General features: G+C 49.6%; 1 protein-coding gene across 1 annotated transcript; it reads right to left on the bottom strand.

The window, feature by feature from the left end:
- Nucleotides 1–213: 213 nt before the first annotated feature.
- On the bottom strand, nucleotides 214–1,909 carry LOC125318803 (zinc finger protein 239-like). Its single transcript, XM_048289739.1, has one exon. The coding sequence runs from the start codon at nucleotides 1,683–1,685 to the stop codon at nucleotides 843–845; it is 843 nt and encodes a 280-aa protein (XP_048145696.1). The 5' UTR covers nucleotides 1,686–1,909; the 3' UTR covers nucleotides 214–842.
- Nucleotides 1,910–15,294: the final 13,385 nt, after the last annotated feature.

The raw sequence follows: 15,294 nt of genomic DNA, 5'->3' as shown, positions 1-15,294 counted from the left end.
ATGTCCCTGGCCCTGTCCCACCGTGTCCTCACCCATGGCTGTGTTCCCACCATGTTTCCATCCATGTCATATCCCCCATGTCTCCATCCATGCCCGTGTGCCCCCATGTCCCCACAAATGGCCACGGCCCAGTCCAGGTCCATGTGTCCCCATGTCCCTCTCCATGTCTATGTCCCATTCATGTCCATGTCCTCCCATGTCCCCACCCGTGTCTCAGTTCAATGTCTTTATTTTTACCCCAATTTTGGGTATTTTCAGAGGATAAAGAAAAATGATAAGAAAACGAAGGCCAAAAGAAAAGGATTTCTGTGTCCGTGCCAGCTGAGGATCCTCGTGCTTGGGTGGAAGGAAGAACCTGTTTTGGAGGCATTTCCACCCCATTTTCTGCACAATCTTGGTCTTTGCCCCAGTCCATCACCATTTGGCTGTGGAAGTTGCCCTTGGGCCAGAGAAAATCAGAATCATGGAATCACTGAGGTTGGAAAAGACCTCTAAGACCATCCAATATTCCTTGATGCCACAGGAAGAAAAGATTGAAAGGAAAAGATTATTTGGGGTTGAAAGTCAACAAATCCACTCTCCCCAAAGAATTCCCGATGTCGGTCTGCATCCCGAGGGATGTTCCTACCCCTGGGTTCATCCAGGGGCCTACAGGGAGCCAGGAAGATGTGGAGCCCCTCAGCCAGGTGTCTTCCCAACACGGATCACCAGGAGCACGGATCACCAGGGCTCTGCCCAACGGGGGTCACTGGGGATCATCCAACGCCGATCCTCCCATGGGGGATGGAGCTGGAGCAGCGCACGAAGCTCTTCCCGCACTCGGGGCACTCGCAGGGCTTCCCTTAGCGGTGCTTCCGTTGGTGTTTGGTCAAGTTATTGCTCTGTGAGAAGCTCTTCCCACACTGGGGACACTCGTAGGGCCTCTCCCCGGTGTGGATGCGCCGGTGCCTGATGAGGTGGGAGTTGCGTTTGAAGCCCATCCCGCAGTCAGGGCAGCGGAAGGGCCTCTCATCCGTGTGAATGCGCTGATGTACGAGGAGATCGGAGCTGCTTGAAAACCTCTTCCCACACTCAGAGCACTCGTAGGGCCTCTCCCCAGTGTGGGTGCGCTGGTGTGCCCTTAGGTCAGAGCTCCACCCGAAGCTCTTCCCACACTGCAAGCACTCATAGGGCCGATCCCCAGTGTGGACCACCTGGTGCTGGATCAGCTGGGAGCTGCTGGTGAAGCCCTTCCCACATTTCCCACACTCATAGGGCCTCTCCCCAGTGTGGATCCTCTGGTGCTGGATCAGGTGGGAGCTCTGGCTGAAGCTCTTCCCACATTCCCCACACTCATAGGGCCTCTCCCCAGTGTGGATCCTCTGGTGCCGCATCAGGATGGAGCTCCACCTGAAGCCCTTCCCACATTCCAAGCACTTGTGGGGCTTCTCCCCACCCTGAGGCTTCTCCCCCAGCTCCGAGCTCCCCCTGGATCTCCGGCCGCCTTCCCGGCACAGGGGGGTTCTTTCCTCCTTGGATCTCTCTGGGCTGCGCTTGCAGCTCCTCCTCGTGCAGCATCTCCGGGGCTTTTCCTCCTCCTCCATCCAGCAACACCTTGGGAATGACAAATCCTGATTTGGGGGGAAAAACAAGGGGTGAGCACCTTGGTCTGGGGGTTCCTCCTCCCCAAGTCCATCACCAGGCATCCTGTGTCTATAAAAACATCCAAAACACCAAGATTCAGACCAAAATGCCCCGAAACATCAAGACACAGACCCAAAACTCCCAAAACATCAAGATTCAGTCAAAATCCCCTCCCAAATATAAAGATTCAGCCCCCACAAAAATACCAAAGCACCAACATGGAGACCAAAAACCTCAGAAACACCAAGATTCATCCCCAGGAAAATCGTGGATCCCCCTCCGTGATCACCTGCTGGATGGGGGGGAAAAATGCTCCTGGGGCTGGGGGGAGGCTGCAGATACAGCGAGTGCTGGAACCTTGCGGTGCCTCCTCTTCCTGCTCCTCCTCCTCCTCCTCCTGTGTCCCTACTCTTCCTCACACTCCTCTTCCTCACACTACTCCTTCTCCTGCAGAATCCCACCTGCTGCTCCCACGTCCATCCTTTCACCATTCTGGTCTCCAGCCCTGCTCCTCCAGCCTTTCTCCTCCTCCCCCCAGGCCCAGCACCCACCCCTGGCTCGCTCTGCCCCCCAGAGCTCTCGCATCCCACAGCACCAGCAGGGATGCAGCTGCGGCAGCTCGGGCTGCGGCAGCGCTGGGCTCTCGGCCGCTCCTGCCCGCACTCGGCCCCCGCCGCAGCCACTTCTGCCAGCACAGCACGGGCCGGCCCGGCCTTGGCGCTCCCCCCCTCCCACCTCCCCAAATTCCCCTCGCGGGGGGCGCCAAGGCCGGGCCACACGGGGGCTCCAGCTGGGGAGCGCCGGGCGCTGCGGCTCCGCCTGGCAACTGCTGACTCACCAGCGCCGCGCCTTCTGATTGGCTGAGCGCTGCCTGAGGGCCGCGCCTGCACCAAGGGGGGACACCCTGCTCCAGGGGGGATGGCCCGAAAACCGGGCACCCCCAGCCAAGGAACAACAGCAACGCCTCCCTACAAACACATGCTCTCAATCTGCTCGGACACAGCCACACCGACTTGGACACAAGCAAGTGACACCAGAAACCATCAGCTCCACAAAATGGCACTGATTGACACACACTGCTGCTCAGCCAAGCTCCTGCTCAATTCCTCAACTTCCAGAACAACAACAAAGCCTCAACACAACCATGGACATCGTGTCCCAAACAAAAGGGGACAATGTGGAGGTAGTTTGCACATTCTCCCAGAGCTAATTAAGGACATGGACACCCAGTGGGGGTAAAAAGGGAAGTCGAGAAGGGGTCTCAGCAACAGGGGATGGATGGTGTTGGTGTGCTGGGAAAGGATTGGTTGAAGGGAGTGTGCAGGAATATGGTTAAGGCAAACAGCAGCAGGAGGAATCTATGTGGTAAGAAAGGAAAAGGAAGATGGAAAAGAGGAGGAAGAGAAAAAAGTGAGGACTGGGATGCTTTTCAGCACCATCTTATCCTCAAAATTTGCCAGCTGATCCAGATCTTTTGTATCCCCAGTTTCCAGGACAGGGAAACAAAGAAGCTCAGGATTTCAAGGTGTTTCTCTGTGGTGGGGAGCAGCAGGACAGGGCAGCACGGGCTGGGGGCCTGTGGGGAGCTGCGGGGCCGGGCCGGGGCTGTGGGGCAGCCGGGGCTCAGCGCCGGGCACTGCCTGACCCCAACACCCCCCGGGCAGGGCCGGCAGTGGCCCCCGGCCCCCAGGAGGCCGCAGGATGTGGAAGGATCAGGATTTTCTTTTATCAATCTTGTTTGGGTCACTGGAGAAACGAATGATTGTGCAGAAAGCTCAGCAGCTGTCAGAGGATGAGCACCCACAGGCAGTGAGATGCCACGGGTACGGCTTCTGCCATTGGCTTTGGCAAGAAGAAGAGCCAGACCCAGGGCAGATATTCAATTATCACCCCTGGAATTGAGGTTTACCATTCCTCATTTTGCTAATTCCCGACCTAGGGGGGGGTGGAGATCAGGGATGTGTGTTTCAAGCAGTTGTGGCCAGAATCCTGTCTCTTGTGAAATCTCTTCCACAGGAAGCTCGGCTGCCACAGACCCTGCCTTGGGACTTTAAGGGATGTTACACCAGTCAAGGGAGATGAGCTTAACATCTCAGCAGACTGGGAATAGCCCAAAAGATACCCAAAAGATAACGACCATCAACAAAACATCAACGCCCATCAGCAAACATCAAGGAACAGCTACCCCAGACACTGCCCCCGGCACAGCTGGAGACCCCTGCTCTGGAAAAGGCTGAGAAGGAAATCAAGGAGTGTGCACCTAATTAACATCAGAGGCCAAGCAATCCGGGGCCAATAGTGAATCACCCCAAACTGGGCCAGGAGACACTTCAGAGACAGAGTCAGAGAAGTGGGTATTTGCTTTATTCGGCGAGCTGGGTGTGTGGGGATCGCTCCTCCAAACACACACACCAGTGCTCTCTACAACACAGTATTATGGGTTAAATTCTGAATATTCATCACATTCCTTGAGACAGGTGTGGTTATAGAAATTATTTCTCGGAAGTCATCAATATCATTAGCATACGGGTCATGCATGTGCTGTGTGTCCTGGTGGTCGTGCTGAGGAAGACCTCTCCTCTTCCTCAGGGGTCTTTTCTGATGAAGGCCAGTAGTCATCCTCACAGTGCACTTTTCACCTTTCTCCCTGGGCATACGTAGTCCTTTGAGGAATGATTCAGCGGTCTCTGAGATGATCCTTGTCCCCTCTATCTTGACAAGATTAGGGTGAATTTGGCTTCTTAGGTTTTGTAATTAACATCTGCTGTCTGAACTAACATTTGCTGTCTCCCAATAGTTCACTTGTGCTTACATGAGTTAGTTATTTACTGCCCCTTCCTCAATCCCCCCTTTTCTTTGGTTATTTGTAATTCTTTACAAATCTTGCATGTCTTTGAAGTAAGAACCCTTCTGTATCTTATTTCTAATTTTATGCTTGTGCCATTGGGCATAAGCATGGAGATTCCAAGTACATAATATCATACAACAGTAACTACTAATACAAACACTAAGTAACAATGCAACAACACAAACAGCTATTACAAACAATTGTTTAAGCCCGGATAAGTTGGGTAACCATGATGTAAGTTTGTCCCATACCTCTTTAAACCCTCAAGAAGTGTCATCTAAGGTGATCTGATGTAGTGTCTGTGTTTTTTCCAGAATTGTCTGCAACTCTGTTTCTATTTGTCTAAATCAACATAACTACAACAGCTTGTATTTATAACTGTACATACTCCTCCTTCCTTGACATACAGCAAATCGAATGCAAGTCTATTGTGTATGGCTAACTGTGAGATGCTCTTAATCTCGATTTGCTGCGCTCTTATGGCATCTGCACTGGCATTCGTTATGGTTTCTACAGTAGCAGAAAGGTTCACTATTGCTTTCTCTAGTTCGCTTACTCCGAGTCCCGGTATAAACCATCTGGCAAAGCTGTGAAATCCAGTGGGCCTATCTATTAAGGGGTTTGATGTCCTTTTGGTCCTCCGTATAAAAGCCTTGTAGTTGAGAGACAACTTTAATGTGGGGAAATACTGGTCCTATGGCACAGCAGCCTTGCCATCCTAAGGGTAAAACTTTATAGGTGCTGTGACCACATATCCAGTACCAACCCCACCCTGGGGGCACTGGCCAACCCTTGGGCTTTGGTCCTTGTCTTGTTTGATTCTTATTCCACATGTTGGCCCCCCCATATGTCCAGAATTCTGAGCAGTTGGGGTAGCTGCCTATAAATGTTAAGTTCCCGCATTTGGAGTCTGTCTTATTCCTCCTGAGTTTTTAGGTACAGATTCTTCCCAGCACCGCTGCACGCAGGATATTGGTGAGGACCCAAGTATTGGCTCTTCAAACTCCAACTTCCACTGAAGTTGATCTAGGGATATGTTGACATAATGTGAAAGCCTGTCAGTACTAAGTGCAGCATGGATTTCTGTTGCATTAGAGAATGTTGCCCCAACCAAAGGAAAGCCTCTAGCAGAATTCTCAGGCAGCTGAGAACATATCCAGCAATCAGTTAGATTAAAAATCTCAACACCACCTTTGAGCAATCGAAGGTATGTATTCTGGTCCCATGCACCTGCCCCAATTATCAATGTTACCAGTATGGTCCAAATCGTGTTGATTTTTCATAGTTGAAGCCACAGAAGTCCTGTTCTTCTTGCCTCCCACTCTGGCTTTGGTGCAGGTTTGGTCCTGGTATAATGGATCCAGGTCGGTTTTCCTTGTGCTTTAATTGCTGTATGAGTGGTCAGCAGTGTCTGATAAGGTCCTTCCCATTTCTCCTGGAGTGGATCCCCTGAAAGAGACTTAACATAAACCCAGTCCCCTGGTTTCACATTATGAAAGGCTTTATCAGGTGGCAGTGGTTGACAATTAACAACTGTAGTGCATATTGATTGTAATTTTTGACCTAAATGCTTTACATAATCTATTAGGCAGCTTTGCCCTACCAGAGCCACACTGTCATTATGAATCCCGTTTGTTCCATAGGGCTTTCCATACAGAATTTCAAGTGGCTTAGTTTTTCTTTGAGCCGTGGTTTTACCCTAATTCTTAGCAAAGCCATGGGCAGAGCCTGATACCAACAGAAATTAGTTTCTTGACAAATTTTGGCTAACTGTTGCTTTATTAAGTGATTCATCTTTTCTACTTGTCCACTTGCCTGAGGCCTGTATGGAGTATGTAACTGCCAGTGTATGCCCAGTAGATGACTCACTCCCTGCACCACCTGGGCTACCAAGTGTGATCCTCTGTCAGAATTAATTTCTCTGGGTACCCAAAATAGTGGAATAATTTCTTGTATTAAAGCTTTAACAACTTCCCTAGCTTTATCTGTTCTACAAGGGAAAGCTTCTGGCCAGCCTGAGAAAATGTCTGTGAGGACTAGAAGGTACTTGTATCCTCCCTTCCTAGGTAATTCAGAAAAGTCAATTTGCCACACATCCCCAGGTAAAACTCCTTTAGTGATAGTTCCTGTGCTTAGCCTAACAGTGGTATTAGGGTTGTTTTTAAGACAGATTTCACAAGTGGAAGTTATGTCCTCAATTGTTTCCTTTAATTTAATGCTGTCACTTTATCCTTCAAATGGTTATATAAAGCATCAACTCCCCAATGTGTCTTAGAATGTTCGCTTTGGATGAGTAATTTTAGCAGTTTTCTGGGTATGACAATGAGATCCTTTATCCTAGCCCACCCATCAGATCCTATTTGTCCCTTTCCTTCTTGTATCCAATTTAAATCATCGGTGTCGTATAGTGGGGGTTTTTTACCCATAAGGAGGTTAGAAGGGATTAGAGCAAGAGCTTGAATTTGATCCCCGCCAGCCACTGCCTTTGCTGTTTTGTCTGCCATAGCATTTCCCAGTTCAGGGATAGTGTTACCCTGGGAGTGTCCCTTACAATGTGTTATAGCCACTTTTGAAGGTTTTACCACTGCTTCCAGCAACTGCATGATTTCAGTAGCGTGCTTGATTTCTCTCTCCTGTGAGGTTAATAAACCTCTTTCTTTGCAGATAGCCCTGTGAGCGTGTACCACCCCAAAAGCATACCTTGAATCAGTCCAAATGTTGATAGGTTTTCCTTTGGCCAACGCCAAGGCTTGAGTTAGGGTTGTTATTTCAGCCTTTTGAGCTGATGTCCCCACAGGTAATGGATTTGCTTCGATGATGGCATCTGTGGTTGTAACTGCATACCCAGTGAGCCGCTTACCATCCTTGACATAGATGCTTTCATCAGTGAACCAGTTTTCTGCATTTTCTAGTGGAGAGTCCTTTACGTCCAGGCAGCTGGAGTAAACTGCCTCCATGGTTTCAATGCAGTCATGCTGTACAGGCTCCTCAGCAGCCTTGCCCTGGAGGTAGGCTGCTGGATTGAAGATGTTGGTTACTTGGATACTTACATCCTCAGATTCTGCTAGGACAGCCTGGTATTTGAGAAAGTGAGATGGGGTTAACCAGTGATTTCCTTTCTGTGTGAGCACTGCTGACACTGTGTGAGAGACAAAAACAGTTCTCTGCTGGCCCAGTGTGAACTTGAGGGCTTCCTCTATGTTCAGGATCACAGCTGCCACTGCACGCAGGCAGGGTGGCCATCCTTGGCTGACCACGTCCAGCTGCTTGGAGAAATAAGCCACTGGCCTTTTGTATGGTCCCAGCTTCTGTGCCAAAAGTTCCAGCACCAGTCCTTGTCTCTCATGTGAGAACAACAGAAAAGGTTTAGTGACATCTGGTATGCCCAGTGCTGGAGCTTGCATCAACTCACGTTTCAGAGTTACAAATGCATTATTAGTCTCTGGTGTCCAGCATAGGTGAGTTCCTCCAGTCTCTTTTAGAAAGAGTTGGTATAAAGGTTTCACAATGAGTCCACAGCTGTAGATCCATAATCTACACCATCCTGTCATTCCCAGAAAAGTTCTCAGTTCTTTGGTTGTGGTTGGCCTGGGCATTTGACAAATTGCCTCTTTCCTGCTGTCTCCCAAGGCTCTCTCCCCTCCTGCCAGTTCATACCCCAGATATGTAACTTTCTGGAGGACTAGCTGAGCCTTTTCAGGAAAGACTCTATATCCACTTAGTCCCAGAAATTTAAAAGACTTACAGTCCAGTTCTTGCAGTCTTCACGGGTCCTTGTTGCTATTAGTAGATCATCAACATACTGCAGTAGTGTACCTTTTCCAAGTGGCGGTGTCCAGGCTTCCAGTTCTTGGGATAATTGACCTCCAAATATTGTGGGGCTATTTTTGAATCCTTGGGGCAATACAGTCCATGTGAGCTGACTCTTTCTCCCTGTTTTGGGGTTTTCCCATTCAAAGGCAAAAATTTCCTGACTCTTTTTAGCTAATGGCAGACAAAAGAAAGCATCTTTTAAATCTAAAACTGAAAACCACACCCAGTCACTTTGTAATTTTGTAAGTAAAGTGTAAGGATTGGCTACTATGGGATGCAGTGTTTTTGTTATTGCATTTATTGCCCTCAGGTCCTGGACTAACTGATAACTTCCATTTGGCTTTTGTACTGGTAGAACTGGGGTGTTGTAGGGGGAGCTACACTCTCTCAGCAACCCTTGATCGATAAATTTGGCAATTATTGGTTTTATTCCCACCCGTGCTTCGTGCCTTAGTGGATATTGTCTGACTGACACCGGCTGTGCCCCTTCTAATAATTCAATAACCACTGGGGAAGCTCGTTTTGATCTTCCCGGGATTTTGACATCCCATACTAGTGGGATTACTTGATCTCTTATCTATGGGTATTCCTCCTTTTTCAGGGACATTTGCTAAACTTAAGGCCAAAATTAAGTTTTCTTCAGGAACCTGTAGTCTCATTCCTTGTTCTGTGAATTCTATTTTTGCTTCTAACCAGCTTAATAGATCTCTGCCTAGCAGGGGCTTAGGCAAGTTTGGAAGATATAGAAATTGGTGTATTCCCATCTTTTTGCCTAATGTAAATTTTAAGGGTCTCAAAAAATAGGCTTTCTCAGTTTTCCCTGTAGCCCCAACAACTTGGACATAATCATTACTGACAGGACTCAAAGTCTGATTCAGGACTGAGAATGTGGCTCCAGTATCCACCAAAAACTCCCCATCCCGTTCCCCTAGCTTAGCTTTGAGCAGCGGGTCGGCCAGGGAGGGACCCGCCGGTCCCCGGCACTGCTGGTACAGCTGTGCTGCAGTCCCTGGTCCCGCGGCGCTGGTGATTGTGGCGCTGGGGTCGCGGCACGGTTCATGGGACAGTCTCGTTTCCAGGGCCCGGGCTGACCGCAGAACAGACACCGGGCTGAGCCTGGGCCTTGCTGCCTTTGTCCTCTGGGTGGGGGCCTTCTCCCGCCCCTGGGGAATCCCAATCCCCTGACCTGGGCCACTGCGACTGTGTGGGGCTGTGCCCTGTTTTTATAAACTTCCCATGCCACCGCTAGAAGTTTCTCTAAGTTTCGGTTCTCTGGTTCTTTAATCTTTTGCAGTTTCCTACGTATATCTGGTGCTGATTGCCCCATCAATAAGGATATTAACTGTTGCTGCCCAATTTCAGAAGCTGGGTCTAGTGTACTGTGTCTTCTCATATTATCCCTTAATTTTTCTATAAATGCACCTGGGGATTCAGTGGTTTCTTGGTGAATACTGAATAACAATGACCAGTTAACTGTTTTAGGTATAGCATTTAGCAGCCCCCAGTGTACTAATTTCCTGTCTCTAACTAAGAACGGGTATGTTTGTGGATCACTGGGGTCCCAGTGTGGATCTCATGTAGGAAAAATGTTATCTACATTTCCATGCAATGTCCCAGCAGCTATCTGTCCCTGCACGTGTGTTCTTGCTGTGGATATTACAGCAGCTTTTTCTGCCTCAGTTAATTCTGACAGCATGAGGTCTGTATCTTTCCAATCAATATCTTGATTTCTAACAACCAATTCAAACCTCTTTGCTACCTTTTCAGGGTCTTCTCTATACATTCTGGCTGCCTCCCTCCAGCTATCTAAATCCAAAGCTGTAAATGGTGTTTTAACTTTTGTTATTCCCCCGTCTGGCCCCACCACTTGTCTAAGTGGTGCTATGAGCTTCTTCTCTACAGGGGTCTTGCTCCCAGTCTGGATGATATTCCTGAGCCAGTCTCACTTGTTCCTTCATCCCCACTATCCTCTGAGCATGTTTGGGGACATTGCTCCTGATGTTAGGGTGCCACCACAGTGCCCCATTAGCTCCTGGGTTTCCAAGGGATCCTGGTCTCTCTCAGCTTTGAGCTTGAAACATCTTTGCCCAATACTGCATGATGAGCAACACCTCTTCATGCAGTTTTTTCCTTTTGCCTCCTTTTCTAGGAGGAGGACCATAGAGTCCTGTGGTGCCAGATTGAGGCCACATTGTTTCTGCCACTCTGGTTTGCGTCTTAAGGTAAAAAAACCAATCTGCATAGGAGGACTCATCCCATTTATTCTCCCTCCTTAAAAATAACATTAATTGCAATAGAGTGTTATATCTTAAAGAGCCATTTTCTGGCCATTTTTCACCATCATCTAATCTGCAGAGTGGCCACCACTAATTACAGTATTTAATTAGGGTGCTCTTTTTCATATTCCCTCCAGGGACTGCCCCCAGCTCTTTCCAATGTGCCAGCACGCATCCTAGCGGACTTTTCCGGGTTATTTCCTTACTTTCTGATGATCCCATTGCCTCTTTTGTCCTTTCTCCCCATCTTTTCTCTCTCCACAGCCAAAAACCCCCCAAAACCAGAGAACCAACTCCTTCCTTCCACAAAGCCATGCTCTGCCACTCTTGTCTAATACCAAGCTCTCTCCTCCAGCAACTTGGACACTGTCCACTCTTTCTAATAGACAATACCACTTTCTAATACATGTACAAAAAAAACCCCAAACCCAAGCTTCACAACTGTTTCCACACTAGGCATGGGATTTTAAAAGGGGAATTAGCTGGGGCTATATTAGAAAGCGTTGGGGCCTGGGTGTTCTCAATTCAGTAACTAAAATCTTTCTCCTCTAAAATCCGCCCCCCTTCAGACAGTAAGGCTGAATTCCAAACCAACGGTTTATATGATTTATCCTCATTCCCTCTTTGCCAAACGCTTCGCTTTTCTCTGGCCGAGCCCGTCGCCGGGGTACGGAACCGCAGATAGAGCTCCTCACTCGCTCCGCACTTTGACAGCACGTCTCATCCACTCTCACTCGCACAGCAGCAGAATAGCAACAGACAAAACACAAATAGAAGTAAAATAGCACATAACAGGGGGGTCCAACCCCTTAAAGGTACCTTTCACAGTGGGGTCCAACCCCTTTAAAAGTACTTTTCCTCTTGCCCAGGACTAATTTTGGGAGACCCAGTCTTCCTCAGGACTTTCAACCCACCCTCAGGGACTCGAACCCTGGACCTGCAGGTATTTTGTGTTTCAAAGGAATAGCAAATCCCTTAATTTGGTGCAGATGGTCCTTGTCTGCCCCCGCCGTGAGCCAAAGGACAGCTGAGCTCCCCCTGTGTCATAGGTTAGCAAGCGTAGTCCCGGAAGGGATGTCCTTGCTAAGGGGTGCTTACAGTTTCCTCTGGGAACTGATAGAACCTATCAGCTGGCCAGTTTGAATATGGACAATTCTCTAAGCCACTTAAAGTTGTGACCACCTCTGTGATCCACATTTAAGAATAGGCAAACTCCCCCTCCAAGCTCTCTCTCTTGTTTCCGGCGCTGGGACAGGTGGCTGCGGCCCTGTGTGGGGGCCAGTGGGCCCGGCCCAGGCCCTGCTCGGGCCAGGCCGGGCCGGGCCATGGCCATCCTGGAGTCGATGGACCTGTTCCAGCCGTGGAACCCCCCTCACTGCCTTGCCGTGGGCAGCCGGAGCGGCTCGGCTCTCCCCCCTCTCCACTGCGATAAGAAAGATTCAACATTCCAGCTGCAAAGCTGAGGTGAGATTAACCCTTTTTATTGCTGTGAAGAGCTGAAAACCTGAGGGAAGAGAGAGAGGAGATGCTTAAAGCTGAAATTCTGTTGTGAAGCTATGATATATCAGAGTATCCTGTTGTAATTTCATGAAGATACGGGGGGTGGAGTGTTCAGCTCGTGAGCAAAAGCACCTGCGCTGAGATAGGCAGATGCTGACGCAGCTGTAATTTCATGAGAAGTTTGGACAAGGAGAGATGGACCAGATGAGGACTTTTGCTCCAAATGGGAAAGGAGAAAACCTCAGTTCCTAGAGATGCTCCCAGAGATAGTCCTAACAATGAAGATGAGGAAGACCCTTTGCTCCCAGGGAAGGAGAAGGGCCTCTGTTTTTGTTTCTGAATGGCTCAACCTTAAAATTGTACCCCAAAAAACTTCAAGAGTGGACCCTCGAACGTGGGAAAACCAATTGCTATCTGTGTGTGACCTTGAACAAGCTGCAAGTCGGGGGAAGGGACTCACACGCAGGCAGAGAGACTCCTCTTCCTAAATGGACTGAACAATATTTGGAAGTGGGTGGCTGTCTCGTTGTGATAATGTTTTCATAGCATGAGCAAGAAGAGACTTCTCTTTCTAAATGGACTAAACAAGGTTATTATGGAAGTGGTAAACAGACTGAACATCTTAAGGGTTGTCTTTTCACATTGTCAGTGGGAGAAGGGAGGAAGGTGGGGGGAGGAGGAGAGTTCTGAAGGTGGTATAATTTTTTTCTTTCCTCTTTTAGGTCAGTTAATAAACTTCTTTATATTCTTTCAAGTTTGGTGCCTGCTTTGCATTTCTCCTAATTCTTATCTCACAGAAGATAAACAGTAATGAGTATTTTGGACCAAACCACTACACCCTGAAAATTCAGGGTCGCAACTGGGAGCTCTGCTTACCCCTGGATCCGGCAGCCGGGCAGAGAGGGTCCCATCTCGGGGTGCCAGATGAATCATGCCACAACCGGGCCAGGAGACACTTCAGAGACAGAGTCAGAGAAGTGGGTATTTGCTTTATTCGGCGCACCGGGTGTGTGGGGATCGCTCCTCCAAACACACACACACCGGTGCTCCCTACAACACAGTATTATGGGTTAAGTTATGAATATTCATCACATTCCTTGAGACAGGTGTGGTTATACAAATTGTTTCTCAGAAGTCATTAATATCATTAGCATACGGGTCATGCATGTGCTGTGTGCCCTTGTGGTCGTGCTGAGGAAGACCTCTCCTCTTCCTCGGGGGTCTTCCTGATGAAGACCAGTAGTCATCCTCACAGTGCACTTTTCACCTTTCTCCAGGCATGCGTAGTCCTTTGAGGAATGATTCAGCAGTCTCTGAGATGATCCTTGTCCCCTCTATCTTGACAAGATTAGGGTGAATTTGGCTTCTTAGGTTTTGTAATTAACATCTTCTGTCTGAACTAACATTTGCTGTCTCCCAATAGTTCACTTGTGCTTACATGAATTAGTTATTGACTGCCCCTTTTTCAGCACTCTCTGTGTTATACAGGGTGGGTTTGACCACTGGGCTGCTTTTGCTGCCACAAGTTCAGTGAAATCACTTGGGAATCCAAGGATGTGATGATTTAATCAGAGAAAAGCGGTCAATTGATGCATCCCTGGCCTTTTTGGCAGCGCCCAAAAATGGGGAAAAGATGAACGGCCACCAGAACAAATCCTACAACACCATGGAGTAGCCCCTGGGAACCCGAACAAATTCATACCAGGTGCCAGAGAACCCACTGATCATTTCAATGCATCATTAGATTACAAGCTGTCCTCCAAATCATAACCAAGCACACAGCTCCAGCTCCTGACCTTCTCACCCACCAATCCACTCCCATGAGCAGCGCCACATTTCACCCTGGGATGGCATCAGATTCTCTTTCAGCAGAAGGACCAGCAGGTTGTGGAAAATTAAATGACTCAAACTGCTCTTGGCAAAGAGATGGCAAAGGAAAAGTGGTGAAACAGAGAACAAGGAAATAAGAAAGCAGCTCATGTCCCTGTCCAAATGTGGAAAGGATGGGAATGGGACACGTTTTCGTGGTTCCCTGGCAGACCATGGGTTAAACCAATGCTGTTTCTCCTCTCAGGTGCTGCAGCAACTCTCATCTTTTTACCATGCACCACACCTTGCTCAGTGCAGCTCATTCAGCAGGGGATCAAGGGCATGCAGGTGGCAGCCAGGCCTCCTGACCCAGAAACGGCTACAAAAGGACACAGAATGAGGTCACTGAGAATAATCCCAAAACCAAAGAAGGCCCAGGAAGAACAGAATAAGGCATTTTTAAAGTTTGTAAAGTGAAGTATGGAGAAAATAAGAAGAGGGGGGGCTTAAAAGGAAAAAAATGAACGTGTCTTTACAAACAGATGGTGTGAATCCCATTGCAGATAGGGCCAGGGAATTGCAGATAAGGAAGTAACCAGAGAAACCGTCAGACTTAGAAAATGTTACTAATTGACACGAACTGCTGCTCAGCCAAGGTCCTGCGAAATTCCCGAACTTCCTGAAGAAGAACAAAGCCTTAACAGAGCCATGAATATCGGATGTTATACAAAGTGGGGGTGCACATTAAGGGGCACATGCAGCAGGCGGATCGGGAAGTCTGTACCTTCCAAGGACCTCAGCCACTGCGGAAAGGGACACGGAGATGCGGCCGGGCAAATCGGCATAAAAAGGAGGCTGCGTCCTCCAACACTTGGACAGACGCCACGGGAAATGCCCCGTGGCCTCTCCCTTTGTCCACGAATAAAGTTACTTTTACACGACTCCTCCGGCTCCTCTGGGGACACAAACCTCTGGCCACGGGAACTTTCCCGCACACTGCCGGCCACGGGGCAGCCACCTCTGTCCTACCCACAGCAGCCGGGACGAGCCAGCGCTGCTCCGGCACCGGCTCCTGCCGAGGCAGCAGCGGGAAGGAGACCGCGGGCAGCCGCTCCCGCAGCGCCCTCACGCCAGGGCGAACACGGCGCCCACACGGCACAACGAACCCGCCACAGCCCCCTGCCGCCCCCTCCGCCCGCAGCCAGCCCCGAGCCCCGCCAGAACCGAGCGCGGCTCCCACCTGCGCTGGGGCCGCCTCCGAGCTCCGCCGCCGCCGCCTCACCGGGCTCCGGCCGCCGCCGCCGCTCCCGGGCCCGCACAGACGCTCCGCCAATGGCGCCTCTGCTGCGCCACGGCCGCCCTGCCGGCGGCTCCGGGCCCGGGCTGCTCCCCGCTCCGACCAATCAGCGCGCCAGAACCACGACT

The sequence above is a fragment of the Corvus hawaiiensis genome, chromosome 31 (genome assembly GCF_020740725.1).
Source record: "Corvus hawaiiensis isolate bCorHaw1 chromosome 31, bCorHaw1.pri.cur, whole genome shotgun sequence".
In the NCBI taxonomy this organism is placed as follows: domain Eukaryota; kingdom Metazoa; phylum Chordata; class Aves; order Passeriformes; family Corvidae; genus Corvus; species Corvus hawaiiensis.
The sequence above is the reverse complement of the archived record's forward strand: the minus strand, read 5'-3'. Positions and strand labels throughout refer to the sequence as shown.